At 42.2% G+C, this 25,035-nt stretch overlaps 2 protein-coding genes across 2 annotated transcripts; one reads left to right on the forward strand and one right to left on the reverse strand.

The window, feature by feature from the left end:
* Positions 1-5,347: 5,347 nt before the first annotated feature.
* On the reverse strand, positions 5,348-23,596 carry LOC120643994 (CCR4-NOT transcription complex subunit 11-like). Its single transcript, XM_039920517.1, has 12 exons — positions 23,301-23,596; positions 21,490-21,594; positions 20,445-20,528; positions 19,420-19,473; positions 14,947-15,086; positions 14,712-14,838; positions 14,492-14,629; positions 8,058-8,129; positions 7,908-7,981; positions 7,675-7,816; positions 7,018-7,096; positions 5,348-5,908 (listed from the first exon to the last, which is right to left on the reverse strand). The coding sequence occupies exons 1-12, from the start codon at positions 23,556-23,558 to the stop codon at positions 5,811-5,813; spliced, it is 1,371 nt and encodes a 456-aa protein (XP_039776451.1). The 5' UTR covers positions 23,559-23,596; the 3' UTR covers positions 5,348-5,810.
* On the forward strand, positions 15,192-18,945 carry LOC120643993. Its single transcript, XM_039920516.1, has 4 exons — positions 15,192-15,866; positions 16,015-18,021; positions 18,101-18,219; positions 18,305-18,945. The coding sequence occupies exons 1-4, from the start codon at positions 15,839-15,841 to the stop codon at positions 18,809-18,811; spliced, it is 2,661 nt and encodes an 886-aa protein (XP_039776450.1). The 5' UTR covers positions 15,192-15,838; the 3' UTR covers positions 18,812-18,945.
* Positions 23,597-25,035: the final 1,439 nt, after the last annotated feature.

The following is a 25,035-nucleotide window of genomic DNA, read 5'->3' on the forward strand; positions in this document are numbered from 1 at the left end:
CCCTTTACCACCCCGTATATATAGTTTTCTACCTCTATCCTCATAAGAAAAGGTGTCATGGAAATGAAAATATAGATTACCCGTCATCTTAGTTGTTCCATTGTTGACCTTGTCCCCTCCACTGAAACAAGAACATATGGGAGGACAACTCACCCCATAATTAAACTTAGACAAACGCAACCCTAATCAACGTGTTCGGAACTTAACGCCACCACGATTAACCTAACAACATCTCTTCCCTACTTTATTCGACATTAACCACAAATCAAGCTATACCACTGCACTTAGCAAGGCATGATTATTATTTTATTTTGCTTCAAGTGCACAACCTTTTTAACACCCTACCATGTGCATTTAGGATCCGAGCATGGCGGCAGGATGGTGACCACTAGATTCTTGGGTGCTCCTTGGTCTCCTGGCAAAGGACCAGGATCAACCCCAGCCTCCTTTTTTTTAGGTCCCATGCATCCTGCTCTAGAGTACATCAACAAAGGATGTATAATTATGAATGGGATTGCATTGTGATGGTTGTGTGTATGCTAGCGATCAATTTGTCAATACGGTACTGGCACTTTGTGTGAACTACAAGGTGAACACGTATGTCCCTAAGAACTGCACCATTAATTTAGAAATGAAGTATTCGTTTTGCTGTTCTTCAGTCCCCAGAAGAATCCAACATGAACAGCAAAGGATGGGAACGCGAGATCTGCAGCAGATTGTCCTAACTGGTGTAGCAGCTGTAGGCGTTTCATCTGACTGGAATTCAGATCATGTGGCTGCAAGTTCCAATATTGTTGCGCCAGTTACGTCGATCCAAGTGGATGGCTGTTCAATCAAGTTAGTCATACTCGTTATGCATCTCAAGTTGTGCATGGAAAAATAATTTAGTGAATTATTGGTGTATTTTATTCTGCTGAAGCTCGGTTTGATGTATTTTTAACTATTTTGAAAACAAGATTAGAAGTTCAATTATTTGAAGAAGAATTTGGAAGGTTCAAAAAAATAATGGAATCTGTTTAAAAATCGACGTAGCGGATTCCTGAGCAATTTAGTGGTTGTGCAAGTGTTTCTGTGCCCATACAGCCAAATGTGCCCTTTTCATTTCTTAATTAAGCATCACATCATACAAAAGAGTTGCACCATTCTGGCTAGCCTAAACTAGGCTGGCAATCCAAGATCAAAAAGTTTTTTTTATTATACAAAAAAGGAAAGGTCAATTCAGATCACAACTAATCCAAACAATATAATTCTTCTTGATGTCCGTTCTCAAAAAGAGAGAATATTTTTCTTCAACATGAAAAATTATGTATAGTTCTATGAAATTAGTATCCAAAGTTGCACGTCTCATTATTATCGTCTTTATTGCATTGTCAATTTCTAACACAAGCAAACTCTACAAGAGCAACCACGATTCCTGCTGGAGTATTCCTTCTAAGCCCTGACATTCCAAAGGCAGCCTACCTGTAATGACCCCTTAACAGCTCTAACAACCGCAAGACAATACGCCTACAATATTTTCACTATTACCCAACACCCAGTCTGCCAATACACCAATTCAACATAGAACAAAAACTAGATTAACACTCCTCATCCAAGGGTATATAGGAACTTAACACCCAACATCCGACAGCCGGATCAAGAATAAATTAAAAGCCGTGATTAAGTAAGTAAAGCAGAGCTGCGCGTATACAACAACCCTATTGCCTAACAATGGTGAATGTGATTAAGTATTGATGAGTAAATCCAAAAGCGAGATTTTTGCAGATGCTGCTGCTGCGCACATGGAGATGGCTGCTTTGTGGTGTTCAACCGTCCTTGGCATCTTTATTGCCTTTTTTTTAGATTAAGAAAAGAGTTCCGGCCTTGATCATTCGCTCACAAGCGAATAACTACGGCCAAAAGAGTTACAAGAGTTCTTAGACTCTAGACCTCAAATGAGGGATTTCACAAATACAAGAATAAAAAGCAATAAAACAAAGAAAAAATCTAGAAGACTAAGCTTCAATCTTCTTCGTTCTCGCTTCAATCTTGCAATGTTTTCACGCGGTATCAATCTATCATATCACTCGCCTGCTTAGAAGCTTAATGTCTGGATGATCCGTTGCTTGCCCTTTTCAATCCATATACTTGCACATGAGTGCCGAAACATTCCGCTTGAGCCGATCCCTACCGGGATAATGTGCAAACTCCAAGGCGACGCCACCAGGGAGTATACGACACTTCACGCCGCGGTCGCCCGCCTAGATTGTCCAGGCAGAGTTTCCTCCGGAGAATCCACAAGGTGAGGAGGTGGCACCTTCGACGACACTTTCAACAAAGGTTGCGGCACCCGAGGGTGTCGCTGTCGTCGGCTCCAACAGACGTTGGCCGAGGCTTTCGCCCAGTGCCGCCAAGTTTATGTGATTAGGATCTAAAGGGCCCGACTTCCAGAGGAAAATGGTGAGGATTTTCATGTATCAAGTTCCTATAACCATTTCTTCACAGCCAACCAACAGCGCGAATTCGCCATTTTCAGAAAACGCTTTGTGTTTGGAAACCAATATATACTTCCAACACAAAGCTCAATCCAAATTTGACTAGATTTTGAGTGAAACGTGTCTACGGAAAATATTTTAATTGGAAAAAGGAAGTTTGACATACGGAGGATATTAAAATTCAACTTCTGACTGGAGAACTTGAGAAGCATGCACTGGAGTTATTATTGAGCTTCCGGCTGCAACTGAAATTTTAGAATCCCATGCAATGGATGACGGAGAAAAAACAATATGGTATGGTCGGCATACTAATAAAATGAGGATGGAGGCCCAAACAGAATATTAGACTATATAAGAGGATGCAAAGTAGAATGTGAGTCTGAAAAATAAAATCAGCCATGAACATGATGAAAATTAAAGGAGATGTGCATGAAGAAACAGGGAGCACTTCTTGTGGTGACAGACCCCTTAGAGTAATGACTAGAACCGTAAATTTAGCAGATCAGATAGTTCCAGCAAAGTGTCCACGAGAAACATAACTCACAAACTTGATTTTGTTTGACAGATTTAATTTTCAGTCTTTTTTTTGGTTCTTTTCCTGATCTTGTTCACACAATCAATGTTGTCAGAATTGAAAATTTAAATTGGATCTGAGGGGACTTTAAGTAGGATCATAATAATAGGATTTTAAACATAAAAATGTAACATTGAAACGTAAAATTCTGCTGAGTAAATTACTAGAATCAAGCACCTGAATTCCGAACATAAAATTGTATATTGGGAATTGGTAACTATGCATATAGTGGGATCCCACATGTGTGGTCCCACATGTCTGCTCAACAAAACTGTCACATGGGTCCCTTCCGTCCATCTTTTTTCATCTTTCTTTTTTTGCACAGATGGGGAATCCTGTGGTCGCTATTCTTAATTCCCCAAACCATTGCGGCAGCCGCATTTCACCATGTGCCACGCATTAGGATGGATGGTTTAATCAACATTACTCGCCCTAAATCAAGATTCATTGCCTTTGGGAAGCAACACAAAGAATAATATACTGAAAGTTGTTGTCGAGCGAAAGCAGCAAAACCCCGGGTCCAAAGGAATTCATGTCATTCTGTTAACTTTATTAGGTTTCTTGTACCCAAAGTGCATTGAATAATCAATACTGATTTTTTTCAATTTTTGGTATGGCCACTATTTTCTTTCTTCTAGTAATTCTTATTACTATAGGCTAGTTGCTAAACAAGCAATGGTGTATAATTCAAGAACATAGAAATTATTAATTACTTATGAGAAGCAACTCTAAGTTTTAAGCAGATCAAAATCTCCAAGGGAGCTTTTTTCTAAAAAAAATATATGTATTTTTGGAGAACTGGAGAACCTCTCCCTTTAATAGTCAGCACGTACTAGTACTTCAAGTAGTAATACAAGCAGCCCAGCCGTAAGCATGAGAGACATGATACACAGTTGCTAATGAATTAAGCTACTGAATAAAGTGATAAGATTGATCAAATCCAGCTTACCTTTTGGTCGCTACTGGAAGTGCCTGTATTCTGTATATCAACTTGCACGCTGATGCATTGAACCCGATCTAAGCACTGACAGATTAATAAGCATGACAGGCTGACAGTAATTGGTTTAGGTCATGTTCTGTTGTGTGCTCTTTGTGTGTTATGCAACTAATCAAGGGGCACTTGTTGGCGGTTATGCCCTGCTTTGGGCTCTTGCAGGGAACACAAAGCATTTCTGCTCTGACGAATTTTGTTGCTGTTCAGGCAGCCAAAAAAGAGCCAGAGGCAGCTTTTAATTGATCCCGAAACGTGTAGAGGCCCAACTTGGCCATGTGTGAACCGAACGATGCAAGAGGCCAGGCACTAGATCAGAATACATGATGTGTTAGTTCCACTCCTTGACGGAGAATAAGTTACAGCGAGATGTCTCAGTAAAATTGCAGTGAAACATGCATAGCCGAATTAAGTTCTCAACTCAGCACTGGTGCTCTTATTTATTCTAATTTTTTTTTAAGATTTAGCTAATGGTATTTGTCTTTCCTCTTATTGAAATATGTGCTCGGGCACGGTCGCGAAAAAAACTAATGGTATTTGTCAATCTTGAGATATGTTGCAATCTCTCGAAAATTCTTATATGTATATTGATAGGAGTGAATATGCACACATGTATATAAGCGTCTACACATACGCCCACAAATACTATATGTAATGTGTTCCGCAAAAACGCAGTGAAATGCTACCCTCATTGTCTTCTTGAACTGGAACACCTCTTTTGTTATTTCTTTGGACGTTTTCACATTCTTCGGGCGAGGCTAGAAAAAGATTTATATTTTCTCACAAATTTCAGTCTTCAAGGTTTGACTAGAATCTGTATTGACCATAAACGGCAGGAATATTACCGTGCTGCGAGACACGGGGGAGTGGGTGCTGCCTTCTGCTTGCAACCCGGGTGCCGCTCACCGGCACAACGCGTGTCGGCGTACCGGACGGCATCGCTTTCCCCTGTGTCTCCCATCCCATTGATGAGCGGAGGTAACTGCGGCCGCACGTGATAGCCCTAGGTGATCACCGTCCATGTTCTGAAGACCGACCATCGATGTTTTCGAAACTTTGGGAGCCAGAATTTAAGATTTTCAAAAGAGCAAGAAATGCATCTCATGAATCCCCCATATTGAACAATGGTGCTGACCAGATGCAGCTTTGGTCTGCATCTGAATCCCAATCGCACCTTCATCTGGCAGTGCTCCAGTCACTGTTAACCTGTCTCTCAAACATGTTATGCATGTAATAGCTGTCTCACCTGCATGTAATCTGATCTCGAGTCCATCAAGTACTCGGACAGTGATTTTGAAGACTTAGAGGTGGTATGAATGCAGGAGCACAGATTCAAACAATTTCAATGAGACTAGAAGATGCAGGGTGCAGCATGTATAACAAACCTAACCTGGTTGTCTTGAGTTCATCCGACCATTCCCTGTTCCTAGTCTACTACGGGGCTTCCCCTTGTTGCCTGATACACGAAAATGGGAAGCCCCCCACAACTTCGCGCTGCATGCATAATACATTACATGACGTCGCAACACCACCAATAGAACTTGTTCTACCTACGAACCCAATATGTCAAATCCTATGCGATTTCCCCCCGTCTTTCTGAGATTGGAGGGAACACAGCTTGATGACCTGATACATCAAGAGAATGCTACGCTCTACAAAGTCCAGACCTATGCGATATTAGCAGTTTAGCGACAAAAACACAGCCACGGATGTACACAATGGAAAATTTTGTTTAGAGAACCGAATCCCCCAGCAGATCATACAGCGCTCTTCATTCTAGGGATTTGAGGAGCCTGAACAGCCCCGCCGCCTCTCTTATTCGTGAGAAGGCGATGCAAAATGCTTGCACCTCGACAAAGAGATCTTGCACTGCACAAAATGAAGCATTCAGAAAAGATGTCATTGTCTGCACAGTATGGAATTTCAGTCTCAATCAACAATGGAATAAGATCAGATGCCTAACAAATCAATAATATCTCAAAAGGAGAAAGTGCAGCATTCTTCTATGTAACATATCAATGAACCATCGGTTTTCACTGAAAACCAGTTAAACCAGTCATATTCTGTAAGGAGCCAGTTCATGGCCCAAATGATGCACCCATGCATCTTTTGTGGAACAGATTTTAGTAAGTCAAATTATCAAAAAGTGAAAAATAAAATCAAATTCAAAAATTTCAGTCGGTTTAGGGGAAACAGATTTATAACTATACTCCTATGATTGTTCCAAAGTTCCAGAAGATAACATAATTTGCTGTGCATATACAGTATAATTTAAAATTTCCACATATAATGAGTATACCAGTTTATATTCCTTTTGCAACCTTCCTACGTAAGAACCAAACAACTTCGAATTTCTGGCAAGTGACAACAACCACGAAGCACCTCCTAACTACTCCCTCTGTCCTGGAATATAAGGGATGTTGGCATTTAAAATTTGTCCACAAATATACAGAATTGTGGGCATATTAGGAAACCACATCTTAACTCATGCCTAAAAACACCATTCATGCCTTTTAAGGGCTGGCCTATCCCTTGATTACAGCCTATTGTTGGTTACCAGATAACATGAGGGCGCATGACCCGTCTCTTATTCTCCCTGTATTCCAGGACTGAGGGAGTACCAAGTTATATACAGAGAGAAATTAACAATTAAACATGTTGAATTTGGACACAGTTTTTCAACTGCCAGAGTTTATTACAAATTTAGAATGAGAAAGGAACCGGTGAAAATCTGTTTCATCAAAGAAATGCTCAGAGTGCTATCTTCATGAAAGCTCGTTATTATTTTTCCCAGTGGACAAATTATGATGATTCGTGAAGCATTACCATACTACTAATCTAGTTAAAAGTATTGAACTGAGTAGCTTGCAGAGGACATGCAAGTTCTAAATAATGTACAGCTAAAGGCATCTTAATTATTTAGTCCTGTACTTAGCACAAATAGGGGCAGTACAAGAATTGCACATTGATGCACTCACCATTTATTATCTTGTTTCGAATGAGGCTCTGTAGAAAAACACATACTAATCTCACTAGCCTGTTTTGCATATACTTGTCCTGCAAACAATGCCAATTAAGAAGCATCATCAACATTCTATAAAATAAATAAAGTGCCATGCGGAATTTCAGTTTTCATTCAAATAGCCAACAGACAGAAGTGGGCCCTCAATTTAGCATGTGCAAGAAGAAAACGATAAATAGGAAAATGAAATACGCTGGCATAGTACATTGGAAGGAGTAAATGAATATCTGTACTAAATAGACAAATTCAAACTTGAAATTAAAATATTTGAATATCATACAGCACTTTGTAGACAATATCATGAACTTAATTATTTATTCAAAAAATCATGCTGATTTGGTCCCGAAACCAGAAATTAATGGCATAACTCCACCTGGCAGTGGTTGCACCTGGTAGCGTGAGAAGAATGAATATTTCATAATATGCAATACTTTTGATTTGCATAACAAATGAAATTCATGTCCTTGGGCAATCAGAATTTGATTGAGGACAAGTAGGGATTAGCCCAATAATTCTTTTAGCAGTCCAGAACTCATGCTGGAATCATGTTACCATAATTGTCGAGATATGCTGACCCACCAGAAAAGATGGCATGCATGATTAAGAACCAAACCTTAATGTCTTCACATGATCGAATACAGTTTGAGATGTAATCATGAATGAATCCGGGTGGTAAAACAACTGCAGTAGTGAGCCTGTTTACTACTTCCATCGAATGCAAACTCATTTCCATATGGACAAGAACATCAAAGTATCTGTCAAACAATAAGGCAAGTATGAAACATGAAGTACAGAAAAGCAAAATAGTTACAAAGACAAATTACAAAATAAAGTGATTATGCATACGCATCCATGTCCGGAGAGTTGATTAGCTTAGAAAGAACTTCGACAGCTATACATGGATTATGTTCAACAAGGTCCTGAAAAAAAGAAATTTGTCAGATCAACAACAAAGCATGCAAAGGATTCAGCATGTTGTCAGAAGCAAGTACATACAGGGAGTTTCTGTGGTGTCATCCCACAATGATAGACTAGCTTCCAGTCCTCTCCCAAATCTAAAACAATTTTCTGCAAGAAGTAATAGATTCATTAGAGATGTAAAATAAAATGATCAAAATGGCACAATATAATATAAGTGTATGGTTGGGACCACTATAGAGCATCTGCCGTTACATGCATGCTCAGGTAAAATATTCAATGATCTACAACAAACCGCACATAGCCGGCTATTACCACTATGTACAAAAATGTTCAGGTTTATTTATGATTTATTTACTTTGTATTCCATGTTTCCAAAGATAGAACTCATATTTTGTGTTCCAAGTCCTATCACTGACTTTCCTATCTAGAGGTTTCAGTTTCAGTTTCCTTTTTTAGCATCAAAGCTGGTTTAATTTCATCATTCAAGAGACAGAGTGTAACAAGAAAGCTAATGGTTAACCAATCACTCGAAATGTATTAACAAAGGTCGTAGACATGCCCATAGGCAGCACCTAGGAATGATTAAACACCCAGCGATACACTCGTCTGGCAGCCAAGAAAGACGATAGGTTCAAGTAGACTTAAGCTTATTTCTGTATATTCTTAAGAATCTGCAATTCTCAGTAGCTTAAATAACTATGCAGTTAGGATTTAGGACAACGCAATTACAACATAACTACCCAGGAAAGTATCATCATATCTCTAAAAGGGGTAACGGATCTCTAACTGAATATGTGACTGAAATAGACGACAAGAAGTTACTCCTTTCAACTTAGAGAGATATTTATGCCCTGGTCCACTGCCACTTTTCCACTTGCTACTGCAGACTTATGAATGCATCTGTACTGTTTCTCCCTCGACATCTAAACCTCAAGCTAGATGTCAAGATGTAGGTGTCCAAACTGTGAACCGACTCCCTCTAATAACCAGCAGCCCTTACCACTAGACCTAATTTCCAGGTTCCTGCAGTTCACTCAAGAATGACGTGACGCACCACAATCAGTGTTGGAAAATCCTTACAAAAACCGAATTCAACAAATCCAAGAACCTACGAGGTTAGCTACAAACCTAAGAGGTGTGCCTTCATCTACCTGGACTTTTATGGGTATTAATTTCTTTTGTACTTTTGAGCATCCGGAGACTCGAGAGTTTGGTTACCTTTTAGAACGCGTGAGTTTAAGACCCCTGTTCTTAAACTTGAGATGTATTGGTTACCTTTTCTTCTTCCTCTTAATGAAATACGTGCTCAGGCACAATCGCGAAAAAAAAAAGCATCCGGAGACTATTGTGGGGTTGAGGCCATACATCGAGTTTTAATTGATTTCTGTTCTTTTGTGTGTCTAGTACAAAGTTGATATCCATGCGTGGAGACTTGTCTTTTCTTATGTTTTGCTTTTCATTTAGTAGTCATCTAAAACCTTCTATTTTTACCTCCAATCCATTTCTGCTTTCAATAGGTATTTGCTTCGCCTTTGCTCAGCCAATCACAGCAATCTCATGACTGAAATGAGGCCTCACTGCAACAACGATGGCATAAGGGAAAGCTGAGAAACAAGAGATGTGTTGGTACCGGCAATGCTCATGAGAAAGCCAAGGAATCACATGCATATGGCTCAAGCGGAATGCACAAAGAACAATGAGGTCTGAGGATCCTCCATGCACATACTATGCAAGAGGGAAAATAGATATTGGCACATGGGCCTCATAATCCAACTTTTTTTAAACTTTGCTAAGTCTAAGAATGCCTAGAAAAGGTTTTTCAGAATCGTAGATTCTAAATCAAACCAAATACTCGATGGTCACATCACAAGTCGTAGGATCGATGTAGAACATAAGACTCAATATGATTCCACTAAAAATACACTTCGTAGTTTATGGTAATATTCCAAGAGTAATTTGGCACCAAGATTAATAAATGTGAACAATCTATCCATGTCTTATGTGGTTGGCTTGATGGCCCACCAACAACCCTTGATGTAATATACCCTAAACTCTTTGTTACACCCAATTCATGGACGCTAATTAGTTTCTTTCCCTAAGTACCTTCACCATTGATCGCCTGTTGCCGGCCACAATGTTGAACTAATGATTAGCAATTTAGTGCCCCATGGCAACTCATTTGCCAACTCTTTTCTCCTACGCATGAAGACTACCATGTTCTCCATCTTCCTGATCATATCCTCAAACCATGTGTTTGGCTCATGGAGCGAACTGGATGGGTCAATCCCACTTTTGCTAGCGATTCGTTAGGGCGGTCGATGTGGGATAGGTCGGTCTTGCATGCAATGTAGGACAAGCCTATCCGCCCAAAATGAGGGGTCAAACTCATCCCAATGGCATGATTGAGTGGGCTTCTAACTAGTGCGGCCATCAAAGGCAGCACTGAGCACCAAGGGAGGAAGAGGAAGGCGAGCCCATGGCGGCATGGGCATGGCACGGCGGCACATGGAGCTTGTTGCCAATGCTCGCAAAATGGACGAAGTTGTGGTGCTCAAGGGTATACGGAGAGAACGCATAGGTAGAGGAGGCGTTCGGCAAATGTGGCACCGATATCGAGTCCCCTCTAAATTCTTTCCTCACACCTCTTCACCATCAATTGATTCCATTTGATCCCATTGAAGCATCAATTCATGGGTGAGCTCGCCAAAATTTCAAATCTTGCCACCGCCCTCATGCTGCCATGGCGACGGTGCGAGGAGCAGTGGCACAGCTCGCATGGATTCACCTCAAAAAAAAAAGTTTGGCACAAGCTCATGTGAGTCCCAAGAACATTACGATTGAAGCAATATGTGCATAGTCACACCGAAATTCCACCTCCATCTCCCTTCTCATGTTATCTAAATCAACCACCTGGATTCACCTCAAAAAGAGTTTAGTGTCGTCTCATGCAAGTCCAAAGAAAAACTGTGATTGAAGAATATTGCAATTCCACCCTATTCTTCGACTTGGAACACGACTCTATTGTGATGAATCACGTACGGTCCAAATCTTTATGAGGAATGTAGGTCTATTTTCATTTTTCAAGAGCCTATCCATCATCTCTCATCTTGTCCCCAGCAAGCTAGTAACATAGAGACGGCCAGCCAAATCCCAAGCAAAGTTGAGGAGGGAGGAGCTGTTCTAGCACCTTCTCATTGTTGAGGAGGACGAGCGATGTTGCTACGGAGGAGGATGGCATGCCAAAGCGGAAAAAAATATGGATGGACTTGAGCATCATAGTGGCGCCGCCAACAAAGGCAGACAAGTACAATGACCTTGTAGCACCACCTACTACCTTGGCCCGAGGAGAATCACATCGATGAAGGAAAGATGATGTAGCAAATATCATGGTTATATGTGATCCATACAACAAATTGACTGGTTCCCTTACTATAGATGGCAAATTTGATGGCTCTAGAGGCTGCCCAGCTTGAGTGGAGCGAGGGACATGGGTGCATGAGCAAATATGGAAGAGGATGTAAGGAGACAAAGAAATTCAGGGGAATTTGTTGGCCCCTTTGCTTGAGGAAATGTAAGTAGATCAAAGATGCGAATAAAGGTGAAGTGATGCCTTGCCTTTGACCTTTTGTACACAACGAGAAAATGATGCTACGATGGAAGTGAGCTGTGCATCTTGGGTTTACATGGAGATGTGGATGGGTGCTCGAGGGGACAATGTACCGGTGCAAGAGCTAGCTAAATAGGAAGAAAACGACATATGTTGACACCGCTCACAGAGAAAGACGACGTTGAGAGCTCATAGGTCTCCACAACATAAAGCCACACACCACATGGATGGAGTAACTATGGGCGACGGGTTATCTTTAACGGAAATGAGAGCAAAAGGGATTGACGATTGAGGCAGAAGAGGAAGATGACCTAGTGAGGCTGACTTGTAGGCCCATGGTCTTTAAATACCACTAAATGTGATCTGACATGAAAACATGGCTCCCAAAATGGAAAAGACACTCAACAAACCAGCTTACTAGTGAAAACTAAAAACTCGACCGGCGGGGGAAAGACCGCCCCCACGGCTTTCAATTAAGAAGAGGCCAGTTGACCCCGGCCGAGAAAACCCCCGAAAGCCGGCTTCCGGGCTTGGACTAGCGGCACCTTGGCCCTGGGCCGGTCCGTAACCTTCATGGGCCGGGTTCCGTCGCCCACTGGGCCGGGCCGTAGCCACATGGGTCGGGCTCCGTCGCTCAAGAGCCGTGTCGCACAGCCAAGCTCAACGGAAGCACAGCGAGGGGGTTTTTTCCCACAGGCGGGGTAAATCCACCCCGGTGGGGGTTCGAACCCCCCACCTGTGGAGTGCCGCTGGTTGCTTCGCACCAACTGGGCTAACAACCTTAGGCCTTACTAGTGAAAACTATACAATCATGACAGTTTGAGGGTGTATCTTGAACTTTTTTGGGTTAGATGGCCAAAATCGTACTTCAACAGCAATTGTATGGCCAAATCAGACTTCTTCCTATACAAGAGGCTAACTTTTTCTCTTATGTGGACCAATCTCAGATTGTCCTTTCTATATTCACCCAACAACTATGCTAAGTAAACAAGAATACTAAATTTTGTAACAGTAATAAATCACTATAAAATGTCCACAATGTTTATCTTTTGTAATTTATTGTTGTTTGGAACCCGATGATTGGGTTGGCCCGCTACCATGTTTCCGATTGCGCCTGCTGTAGACCTTGCCGAGGAATACACCCTTAGGAGGTATATTTATACATTTCTGTTATGGCATACATACTAAATATTAGCATTAAACAAACTTGAGCACTATAGTATTTCCAATAATATACTGCATAAGATGAGCATTTAACCAATATGTAGTACCATCCTTAAAAATGTGAGTGCAGAATTTGCAACACAACTTTACTATAACGCAATAACTTTTGATCTCTTTTTTATCAGAGTTGAGCATCTTGCACCCAAATATCACATCCATCACTATCTGCTATCACACAACTTTACTAACACATTTCAGTGTAAAAACAATGCATCAATGCATTATATGGGATTGAGGGAAAAAAGCAGGGTGTTTTGCAATTGATGTCAAAAGCAAAACGAAAATGCCATTGTTTAGTCTATTTTCCAAGAAGAACATCCATCAAGAGTCCTAGTTGCTTTGTGGGAGTCCCTCATTTTTTTATTGTATGTGTTTAGGCTCGTATTTCTAGGTGAACTATACAGGCTCATTTTTAAGACTGGTTTTGAGCAGAAGATTCCTGAACTATCAGTTAGTTGAAATTAAAAAACAATGTGTAGTAAAAACAAGAAATCCATATGAACTAAACAGTAGAGAATATATTTTGAAAAACATGGTCTTTTCTGCTTTCTTTATACAAGCAATTCGGTTCCTTCTTTTTAAACAAAGTATTTACTAATAAGATCAAATCAACGGATTATATATTTCCATAATTTGCCATAATTGAGCTGGATGGAGAATCACTGCATGTCACCTTCTGTACTCTTGTAGAGAAGAGTATGCAATTAGTTCTAGAATCTAGAGTCCTAACCTCTTGCGTGCAATCAACCATTTGGCATTCCCAACTGTCCTTGTGCCCAGACTGCTCTAGCTGCCCCTCGTATCATCAAAAGTCACATCAGGTTGAGACCATAGTCACAAAGATTCGGGGTCAATGGAGTCGAGGAACAAGATTCGGTCCTTATGAGAGATTTTTACAAGGCGGGGACGAAAATGACCCCGCGTTTCCGGGACGGGATCAGTGTTTCCGGGTCGAGGAACGATACCTTCGACCCCGATTTCCGTGACTATGGTTGAGACTAGTTGCATTGGCCAGCCATTCATTGCCCTAAGTGTTCGGTTGCCAAGTTGCCTAGGCGTACTATGCATTTGCACACCGTTACGTGTCTTCTTAGCAATCACACACTACCATATTATACTAGCTGCTCCCTTGGTGGCATTCACCGTCCATAACCAACATTCAGCAACAACTCAATAGTTAGTGCTTTCACCACCCATGACCACCAATTAAACAACCAGCACTCAGCAACAGCTCAATAATTAGTGAAGGACTTGGGATTATAGCAACAATTGAGAATAGAACACAGCAAGAGAGAAGAGAAAAGCAGTGAGGGAAAAAAACGAATATGACAAATCTGTTGACATGTGTGACCCTATGCTCATTGTATCTTTATCCTAAACATATCAAAGCACTTGGTACCTCAAAAGCCCAAAACAAGTGAGCCATGGGATAAGGAACATTGGCATTGACAAGTATTCAGGGTGGACTTACATTGCAAGGATGTTTGCAGGGCACGCATAAGACCTTTCCCAAATAAAAAAGGGATCTACTAAAGAAATAGTTTTAAGGGCTTAGTTCTATTTTTCTAGAAAATATTTAAATAAAGGGATGAAACAAGGCGCAGAATAAAAATTAAATGGTAAAATATTCAGAGCTCTAACAACTGCACACTTTTGAGAATAAGATTGCAGAAAGAACCTCTTGTTGGGCAGGTGCAAGTGGACCTTTGCAAGCTTTTTCAACCAACTCTCGGATCACAGCCCCTCGGCTAGTGTCTGCACACATGCTACCATCCCATAGTAGCTCATGGTTGTTGTCTAGGTTCAGCCACTGTAACTGTACATTCATAGATAAATGCATATACATGTTCAGAAATAAAAGTGGCATATGAATAAACAACTCTTACATGCAACCTTACCTCCCCTTCAAGAATTTCAAGTCTTGGTGGAGGGGGTCGTATCCATTGAGGAGGCAATCCTTTGAGTGATGTTTGTTGAAGTAAACTAGCAATCATGTTATCTCTATTTGCTTTGATTGGTGATACCCTATAAATAATGAAAAAGTTTTGGTTCATAACCAAACTAATAGAAGTAAAATGAACCAAAGCTATGGCCATCAAAAGTCAATGCAAGAATATAGTTGAGTATACATACTCTGCTGGACTCCCACAACTTTGAAAAACATCTGGGTCAGGAATAGCATTTCTGACAGTGGCATCTCTGGAACCACTCTGCAGGGATGATGCCGCATCACGGGAGCATTGCTTCTCAAGCTGCTCTCTCGGCAATAAAACCTATAAAATAGATGCTCTTCAACAATTAATCCAACATGCACTGGACATAATTTGCCTAAAAAATTGTATCCACTAGGTTTCATAATTATATGAAGGTAGCAATGTTTTCAAATCGAGCGATTAATCGCGACTAATCGACCTTATCGGTCCAGCGCACTCGATTAGGGTCCACGACTCGATCAGGAAGCCTAATCGACCGGTCGAGCGACTAATCGGCGACTAGAGGCGATTAATCGCCCGACTAGGGGTATTCTCGATCAGGTTTTGTAACTGGGCTAGATTGTTTGTGGGCCGGTGAGAAATTGAGAGGCCCAAAGCCCACTAGGGTTAGAACTCAAGAGAGCCCCCAGCGGCCAGCGCCACACATTCCGTCCCCGTCCGGCCGTCCCGACTCCGAGACTCCCGATTGCCGCGCTCCCTCCATTGCCGCCGCTCCCTCCATTGCCGCCGCCGCCGCCACGGCCTGCCGGCGCCGCGAGCGAGCTCCCTTCTTCCGACCGCTGATCCGCTCCCCGTCCCGACTCCGAGACTCTCCAGTCCCGACCGAGCCGCGCTCCCTCCATTGCCGCCACTAGGGTTAGGCCGCCGCTCCCTCCATTGCTGCCGCCGCCACGGCCTGCCGGCGCCGCGCGCGAGCTCCCTTCTTCCCTCCTCTGATCCGCTCCCTCCGGCGAGCTGCCCCGACCCGCGACCTCCTTCTGTCGGCGCGCGAACGCGAGGACGGGTGACGGGTCCGGCGAGCTCCAGAGAAGATGGCTTCGTCGTCCTCTGATAGTGCGGGTGAGCAGTTCCTTCTTCCCTCCTTTCCCTCCTCTGTTCCAGACTTCCAATGTGCCGATTTGCTTTCCCTCCTCTGTTCCAGACTTCCAGTGTGCCGATTTGCTGCCAAGCACCATTGCATCCTGTGATTCCTTTGCGTCTTGTGCAGAAGGGGAGCGGAGGCGCGCTATGGTGGAGGTTATAATGCCCGAAGCAGATGCACGCAGTGCTGGTGGGAGTGGTGACGCTGCCGACCGTCCTTCAGTGGCTGCCTCCACTGGTATTGTTGGTTCTTCTTCCTCAACTGCTCCAGATTCTGCAGCATATGCTGAGAAGGCTATAGCAAAACTGCCGCCACACCTTGCTGCCGAAGCCGTCGATCCGAAGAGGAAGGCAAAATCCAAAGACCCGGGATGGAAATTTGGGTGGTGGCCTGATCCAACAAAGAAGGACTTTGTGAAGTGCATATTTTGCCAGAAAACTATTCCTGCCGGAATCAAAAGGTTTAAGCAGCACCTTTCTGGTGGGAGTGCTGATTGCATCAAATGTGAACATGTGCCCGAATTAGTTTCGAGAGAGATGGATGCTTACTTGAAGAAGAATGCACGGAATGTGGTTGTGTCAATGCTATCGGATGAAGAAGGTGATGAAGCAGCGGTTGGAGAAGGTGAACTTGAACCTGAACCAAGTTGTGGGGCAAAGGTGAAGCAAGCAAAGAAGAGAATTGTTCAATCGGGCATAACATCATTTGTTGTTGCTGCACCAACAAAGCCACAAACTCAAAAGCACTCAAGGTCAGTGAGTTCATTGCTTTGCAAGTCCCCGGAAGAAGTAGTGGCAGAGAGGCATAAATCCAAAACCTCTCAATCTACTCTTGAGCATTGCACCAAAAAAGGGAAGGAGGCCAAACAAATTGTTGATGACCATGCCGCTGATTTCTTTTCTGAGAATAATATTCCATTGAACGTCATCAACTCAAGAAGTTGGGAGATATTGCTCGAGTCCATTGGGCAGTATGGTCCGGGCTACCGCTCTCCATCATATCATGAGATGAGGTGCCCTTTGCTTGACAGGGCTGTGGCCAGGACAGCAATATTGAGGAAGAAGCATGAGGAGGCTTGGAAGGAATATGGGTGCTCACTTATGTCCGATGGGTGGACCGACACAAGGCAACGTCATTTGATCAATTTTCTTGCCAACAGTCCAGCAGGCACCTTCTTTCTTGGTTCTGTTGACGCTTCAAGTCAAGTTGCAAATGCAACAATGTTGGCAGATTTGTTGCAGAAGGAAATTGAAAAGGTTGGGAAGGAACATGTAGTGCAAATAATCACAGACAATGGAGCTAACTTCAAGGCAGCTGGGAGGATTCTTATGGAAAGGATTCCACATTTGTTTTGGACACCTTGTGCTGCCCACTGCTTGGATCTGTTGCTGGAGGACATTGGTAAGATCAAGGAGTTCAAAACTTGCATCAATAATGCAAGGAAGGTGTCCAGATTCATCTACAAGCATGGGAGACTTATTGACCAAATGAGAGAGAAGATAGGTGGAGATCTTGTGAGGCCAGCTGTGACTCGCTTTGCTACCTCTTTTCTCACTTTGGCAAGTATGCATAGGAACAGGAATGGTTTGAGAAATTTATTTGTTAGTGATGAATGGCATAATACTAAGTTCTCCAATACTACAGAAGGAAAACAAGTGGAGAATATTGTTCTTTCAATGCCATTTTGGAAAAATATTGAAGATTGCCTAAGAGCTTCACAACCACTTCTCATTGCTCTAAGGATAGCAGATGGAGATGAGACACCAGCGGCTCCTGAGATCATGGCTGCCATGGATGTGGCAAAAAACACCATAAAGGAATCTTTGAAGCACAATCCAAGATTACTTGCTGAGGTACTAGAATACTATGGGAAGAGATGGGAAAACCAGATGGAGCAAAAACTCTATGGGGCTGCCCTATACTTGAATGCAGCCAAGTTCTTTGCCATAAGGGACCAAGACAGGAGACAAGCTGCAAGACTAAGATCCATGTTTAATGATGTTATGTGGAAGATGATAAGTGATGAGGATGAACAAACAAAGATTAGTAAGCAAGCTGATGACTACGAAAGGTCCGAAGGAGATTGCTTCTCAAAGCAAGGAGCAATAAGAGATAGAGGTAAAAAAAATCCTAGTAAGTTTTCAGGAATTGTCTCCTTCCTTTCCTTTGTCCTGCTTTGTTGAAGCTAATGAATATTTCCTTTGTGTTGTAGTTTGTTGGTGGGGTTCATATGGTGGCCTAGCATTCGAGCTCCAAAGTTTAGCAAAAAGGATTATTAGCCTTTGTTGTTCTGCATCTGGGTGTGAACGTAACTGGAGTGTGTTTTCTAATGTAAGTATTGTAAGCTATTAAATGTTGATTTGTTGTTGTACATCTGATCTGATCTGAATTTGCTTTTGTATTTCTTTTGTTGCAGATCCATACCAAAAAGAGAAACAGGTTGGAGCACAAAAGGTTGAACAAGTTGGTGTATGTTAGCTACAACCGGAAGATGGAAAATAGGTTTCAAAAAATTAGAGAACTTGGTTCCAAAGGAAAGAGAAGCAACCCTCTCTTGCTTGACGAATTTCAATGGGACAATGAATGGGTCTGTGAAAGTGATCCGGTTCATGAAGGTGATGATGGTAATATTACTTGGAGCAACGTGGATGAAGTTATCGGTGCGACGGAAGGTCTCCAAGGTCGACACTTCCCTAGGGCTGCTGCTGCTCATGCGAGTTCTAGCGCTGCCTCTGGTAGGATGATGACATATGTTTCTAAGAAGCGTCCAAGGAACCAACCAACTCCAACTCCAACTCCAGTTATCCCTGAAGATGATGACGGTGATGAACAAGATGAAGCAATGGAGGAGGATGACGATTCTGCTGCTGCTGGAACTGAAGAGGATGCAGGCTTCCATTTGAATGATGATTTACTAGAGTAGAGATTAGAGATTTATCATAAGCCTGGCCTAGTTGGCTTTTGTTATGTATTGAACTATGTTTTTGGCTTTGTGTTGGACCTGGACCATTGTTGCTTTATCCTTCATTGCTTCTTTATTAGTTTGGTTTTGTACTTGTTGCTGCTGGCCTGCTACTGTCATATAGTGCTCTAACTTGTTAATTCTTTGTTATTCCAGCTTCAACAGGACAACAGCAACAAGTCAGCAAGAATATGGAATTATGGAGTTTGCAAAGAGGATCAGGAGCTATGGATGGAGTATGGATTATGGAGGACAAGGAACCAATTTCAAGTAAGTCACCATTTGCTCTATATTCAGTAATCAGTACTAGACATAGAAAACTAGACACTTTCTTGGCCTTAAATATATATGAGAATATATACTAGTAGTTCAATACTTAACTCCTATACTATATGAGAATATATATATACGGATTCTAAATGTCCTGGACGACTAGGGGACGACTAGGGTCGATCAGACTCGACTAATCGACCCTAGTCGACGACTAATCACGATTAGTCGTCTGGTCCGCCCATTGTTCGATCAGACGATTAGGCGATTTAAAAACATTGGAAGGTAGAACCATTTACCTGAGATGCATAATCAGATTCATTCAAGTAATCTACAGCAGACTGCTTCAGAACCTGTACATAGGCAGAGTTATTATACATGAGTACATGACAAGTGTATAATGTATAAAATGAGAACTACCTTACAAACTTGTGACGTACATCTTTCAGTAAACATACGAATTGAGAACTACCACAAACTTAGCGAAGCAGATCTACCATTTTCTGATGTATTTCAGCAAGGTGACAAGAAACTAATGCTGAATCGTTTAGTATCTAAGTCCACTTACAAACGCCTTAACATAGAAAACAAACATCCTAACCCCTAAGCTTCTAATGCCAGAATACCTCAATCCCAAACAAGGCAGTCTTGCCAACTGGACTGGTTTTTTACTACAGGCAACAAAATGTGGATAACTCAAGAAGAAGCTAGCAGAGCAGTAGAGAAAAACAGCTCTCAGTTTTAAAACCAATCAGCAATTGGCAGCTGCAACTGCAAGCCATACAATACAGCATGCTACCATTACTATCAATTATCCAATACAGCATGCTAGCATGCTACCATTACAGTACTCCATTCAAAGTTATAAGGCACATGCACATTTCAATATTTGCTTGTTTAGACAAACAATTGGACAAATTATGTATAAGTTTTGTGATACAGAAATATAACACTAGATTTTCATAATCAATCTAAATTTGGAACACCATGGATTTATAATTAGTGACAATTATTGCAAAGAATAATCTTCATCAATGTTCAATTTAATTCACGCCTTACAAAAATGGAAGGAGGGTATGACCTCCTACCTGGATTTCATCTTAAAGGTCATGAAACTTTCAAGATATATCTGAAAACAAGATGAACTATTTACATATGCATATCAGAGCACAACTATATTTTAGGGAAGGAAGGCATATCGCCGTGTTCCATCACTATCCTGCACTATATATCTCAGCACTTATGCAGCTTAATTTCATGTAAAGTTTCCAATATAAACACAAGTAATTCGACAATTACGCAAGACATAGAGCAAGAAAAATACCTCATTACTGTCCCCATTAGTCGAACTTAACAAAAGTTGGAGAAACACCCGTTCTGCTTTCTCAGAGGTTTCATCACATGCAGCCTGCAAGAAAAAAAAAAGTCTTGAACGACTCCCAACAGTATATGCTTTATGTAACACTTCAGAAAGCAGATAGATCTGCAAAACGCTGGATCATGCTATTGATGTTGTACATATGAAACACAGCAACAGTAACTTGACTTCTTCTGGACAAAAGATCATAATCCTTAAGCATAATGATAAACAAAAGGATGACATAGCCAATTTTCAGAACTGCGGTAAGATATTATGCCAATCTGTGTAACTATTACATCACACCTCTAAACTTAAGACACTCTCCAACAGGTTCACCTAGCTAAAGATAAAGTGTTTAGCACAGTAGCATACACATCATGAATGTAAGGTACCAAGTTTGTAGAAAGGCCCTATAAGAAGGAAGGCAAATACTAAGTAAATTACAAGACATCGACCCTTTGGATAGTGATACCAACCAACTTCATAAAAGAAAACTGCAGAGTGATCTTTTTAATGGCTAATTTACAGAAAGACCCTGGATTCCCCTTTTGCCCAGCCCTCTATTCCTCTTAAATGTAAAAACTGGATGGCATTCACTTGCGCGCATGTTATTTCGATAGATAGGATTAAATAAGACTACAGCTTAGACCTGGGCCTGTTAAAACTTTAGCTCGACTGCTAATAGCAACTGGCCAAATATAATGTACTGAAAAAACAATAACTTAATGTAAAATTGTAATGCCCGCTATTTTTCCATCAGAATATCAGCAAGGACTCAGTAATCTCTTGGTTAAGAAAGATTAAAGTTGGGCCTAGAGTTATTATACACAAAAATGGAATATCATGGGCAACTGAAAAGTGGGTGATTTATGAAGTTTATAGATTTTTTTTCCTCCCTTGAATGTTTGGCAATGATTTTTCCCATTTAGATAGCTTTAGTTAATGCATACGGCAAAGAATTTACAACTTGAAAATGAATCATAAAGGAATAGACAAGTTTACAGCTTACATTTATTAAAAGAGGAACAAACGGATTTGCCAACTGTGAGGAATAACCTTGATGTAGAATTACAAATGCAATTAAACGCTCAGCAGGTTGAAGCATCATTTTGTCCTGATCAGAGAAAAAAAAAGTAACACAATTGAAGCCTGGTTTTTGCTTGCTAAGAGAATAAATCCAAGAAACAATAGAGCATCAAATGGAATAATGAACTGCCTGCCTGCATATTTTATGGTAAGTTCAGTGACAGATGAACAAAAAGTTCCTTCAGGAGAACAAATATCGAGCAAAAATGCTTACTGAGCCTATCCTTAAGACTAAACAAGTTAGTTAAGCCTGGACTCTGGAATCATATATACAGTCCAAACAAATCTATAATGACAAGCCTTGAGCATGGTGAATTGACAAATGTCATCAAACCTATCTACTCCGGAAGCCTCTTATGTGTGTGCCTTTCTATTTATAATTCTCCAAAAACAGAAAAATTAATAACTCAATTACGAAATAGATGAGACAAAATTCAACATTTTGCCATTTTTTCATAAAATTGTATAAATGTAACAAAGGACACATGCAACAATATGCATACCTCTAATGACCTTTAGTGGAGAATATAATAAAAACCAGAAGGTATACTTCCAGCAAAAATGATCCAAACAACAGAGGATATCTCAGCTACCTGCCCATTGATTATCCCAACTAACAGGTAAAGATACCATTATGTGTGTATAGAATTTCATGCCTAGCTGAAAAAAAACGATTATTTCCTTGTTCCCAAATCCCAACTTCTCAGGACAGGACCCTGAAGGATCTCATCCACTGGGGTCATTGGAGAGTTTGGCTTGGGCATAGTATTGCTGAGGCACTGGCCCTTACTCTGTTGACACTTGACACCAGAGCATTGTACTGGTAACTTGAGGGCAAGGATCATAGTAAGAGCACTAGACAAGCTAAAACAGTACAAGATTCAAGCTACAGACATCAAACAAACTCATCGACACCTGATACTTTTTCACTTCTGAGAAGTAATTGACCTACAGTCAATCCACCGCTCTGCTCCAAACCAAACTCCTATATAACCTCAGCAGTAACCGAATTAGCAAACTAAGTGCAAAACTTGAAAGGGGCGTACAATTAAATTGCCGTACCTAGAGTTCACAGCCAACCACAATTCAGAAATCCAGTGAAGCCTACCCAACCCAAGAAGCCAACTAATTCAGGGGGAAAAAAAGGAAGGCAACTAATTTTAAATTTCCAATCGTAGTGTTCACCACGATCCACAATTCCCCAATCCACCTAAGGCTTTGTTTGGATAAACTCATTCCCTCCGAGTACATATGGGTTGGAGGGGCAAATGAACTAAATTTTCCACCTCAATCCCTCCCTATCATTTGGATTGAAGGGGATTTGAATGTATCCAAACAAGGCCTAAGCGAAAACTTTCACTAATTCTTACATTGGAGATTTCGTATAAGCAAAGCAGCCAGAATTTCATACATTACGTACTACCCGCCAAGAGAAGAGTAAACACTCACTGAATCCCCACTTGGCCACTTGAAACCACCCAAAGAAAACACAAAATTCACCAATCACACCAACAATCGGATTAGCCAGGCCCAGTCATTGCCTCAGAAACTAACTATTCCCCAATCAACCCGGCGCACAAAACCCCACCCGACGTTACGCCAACTTGCTCGGCCCAAGCACCCCTAAAAACCCGAGCACCCAACAATCCAATTTTCGTGGCTCCAAGCGGAGCGGCGCCTGAAACTAGGCATCGGCGGCGAGGAGGGTCTCGGGGATCTCGAGAACGCACTCACCTCGAGGACGAAGCTCACAGCGGAGCCAAACCGGAGTCGGCGCTCGGGGGCGATGCGAGCGCGGAAGTCCGCGACGGCGTCCTCGAGCGGGCGCGTGACGGCGGCGACCAGCGCCAGGAGGTCGGCGCACTCGCCGCCCCGCAGCGCGCCCATGGGCACGTAGGTAGACGGCTTCGGGGCCGCAGCGGGGATGGGGGCAGCTGGCGGCGGCGGCGAGGCGCCGCCCGCGTCGCCCGCGTCGTCCTCGTTGAGAGACATGGTCGGGTGGGGAAGCGGGGGAGGAGGAGAGGGGTTAGAACGAGACGGCGAGTGGGTTTATTGGCTTCGATGGGAGCGTGAGGTTTTAATGGTTTGGACGGTTTTGCCCTTCCCCTTCGCCTGCTGCTAGTCGGGGTTCACACAATCACACGGCATCACGTTCTAAGCGTTGTTTCGATCCGATCCGTAAACACAAAAAAAATATCACATCGAATGTTTCAACACATATATGGAGTATTAAATGAAGTTTATTTATAAAACTTTTTACATGGATAGGCTGTAAATCGCGAGACGAATCTAATGAGCCTACTTAATACATGATTTGCAACAGTGATGCTACAGTAACCATCTGCTAATTATTGATTAACCATGGATTAATTAGCATCATTAGATTCGTCTCATGATTTACAACCCATCTGTGCAAAAAGTTTTATAAATAGACTTCATTTAGTACTTCAAATTAGTAAGATTCCTTTGAAAAAAAAATTTTGCAACGGAACTAAACACGGTCTTATTTGATTACCGGTATTTGTATCTTAGAGCTCCAGTTTTTTCATGTTAGAGCTAGAGTTGATCCGGTAGGCGGCAGGTATAAAAAATTATACGTGATAGATATCATATTCAATAGGTAAATTGTGGTTTAGGAAATATACGATTTTTTAATCTAAATGTCTCCACATTTCTATTTATATATACTATAAGGATCCATAGAAATTAAAACTTTTTTTACAAAGATTAGCCCACATACCCACCTCACAAACCACCACTATCAGGCCCACTTGTAAAATCAAAAGTTTAACATGGAGATCTGGTGGACCGAAAACAGCCCTCCGGCCCATTCAATTGGGAGGCCGCGCTCCCGATCGCAAAATATTTTGTCTCCAGACAATTCGTTTACCCGCCTGTGTACCCACGCGGCCACGCCTGTCCCGCCCGTAAATCTCGCCGTGGCACTGCCCACCCACTGCACCCACCCGTCAATCATGCTTCCCTTCTCCTTCCCCGCCGAGCCGCCGCCCGAGACCCGACCCCGGCTGCCTACACCTGGCCCTGCTCGCTGCCCCCCTCGTCCCCTCTACCGAGCACGCCCCCCTCCTCCCCACGCCGAGTGACACCCATCTCCTCTGCCCTGCTGCGGTGGGGGCGTCCTCCGTCGGGCCCCCTCTGTTATGGGTCAGGCCCAGCCGGCCCAGGCGCCGCTGATCACGTATCAGCGGCGGCGGCGCGCAAGTGGCTAGGAGGGCCACAATCTTATTTCCTTAGGGGTCAACTTTATTTCCATAAGTTGAGACATTTGTAAGTTAAATATGACACTCTTGATTGAAAAAGATAGCCTGAGAATTGAATCTTAGTTGGCCTCACAGGGCCATCCCCATCTGTTGACGCTTCTTAAAGCGCCAATTTACGTTCCGCAAGCGCACGGATCGTGGTAGCTTTTCCTTTAGAGTACTCCCCCAAGGTTTATCATCCGTGGATC

Source organism: Panicum virgatum, chromosome 8K, assembly GCF_016808335.1.
Source record: "Panicum virgatum strain AP13 chromosome 8K, P.virgatum_v5, whole genome shotgun sequence".
NCBI lineage: Eukaryota > Viridiplantae > Streptophyta > Magnoliopsida > Poales > Poaceae > Panicum > Panicum virgatum.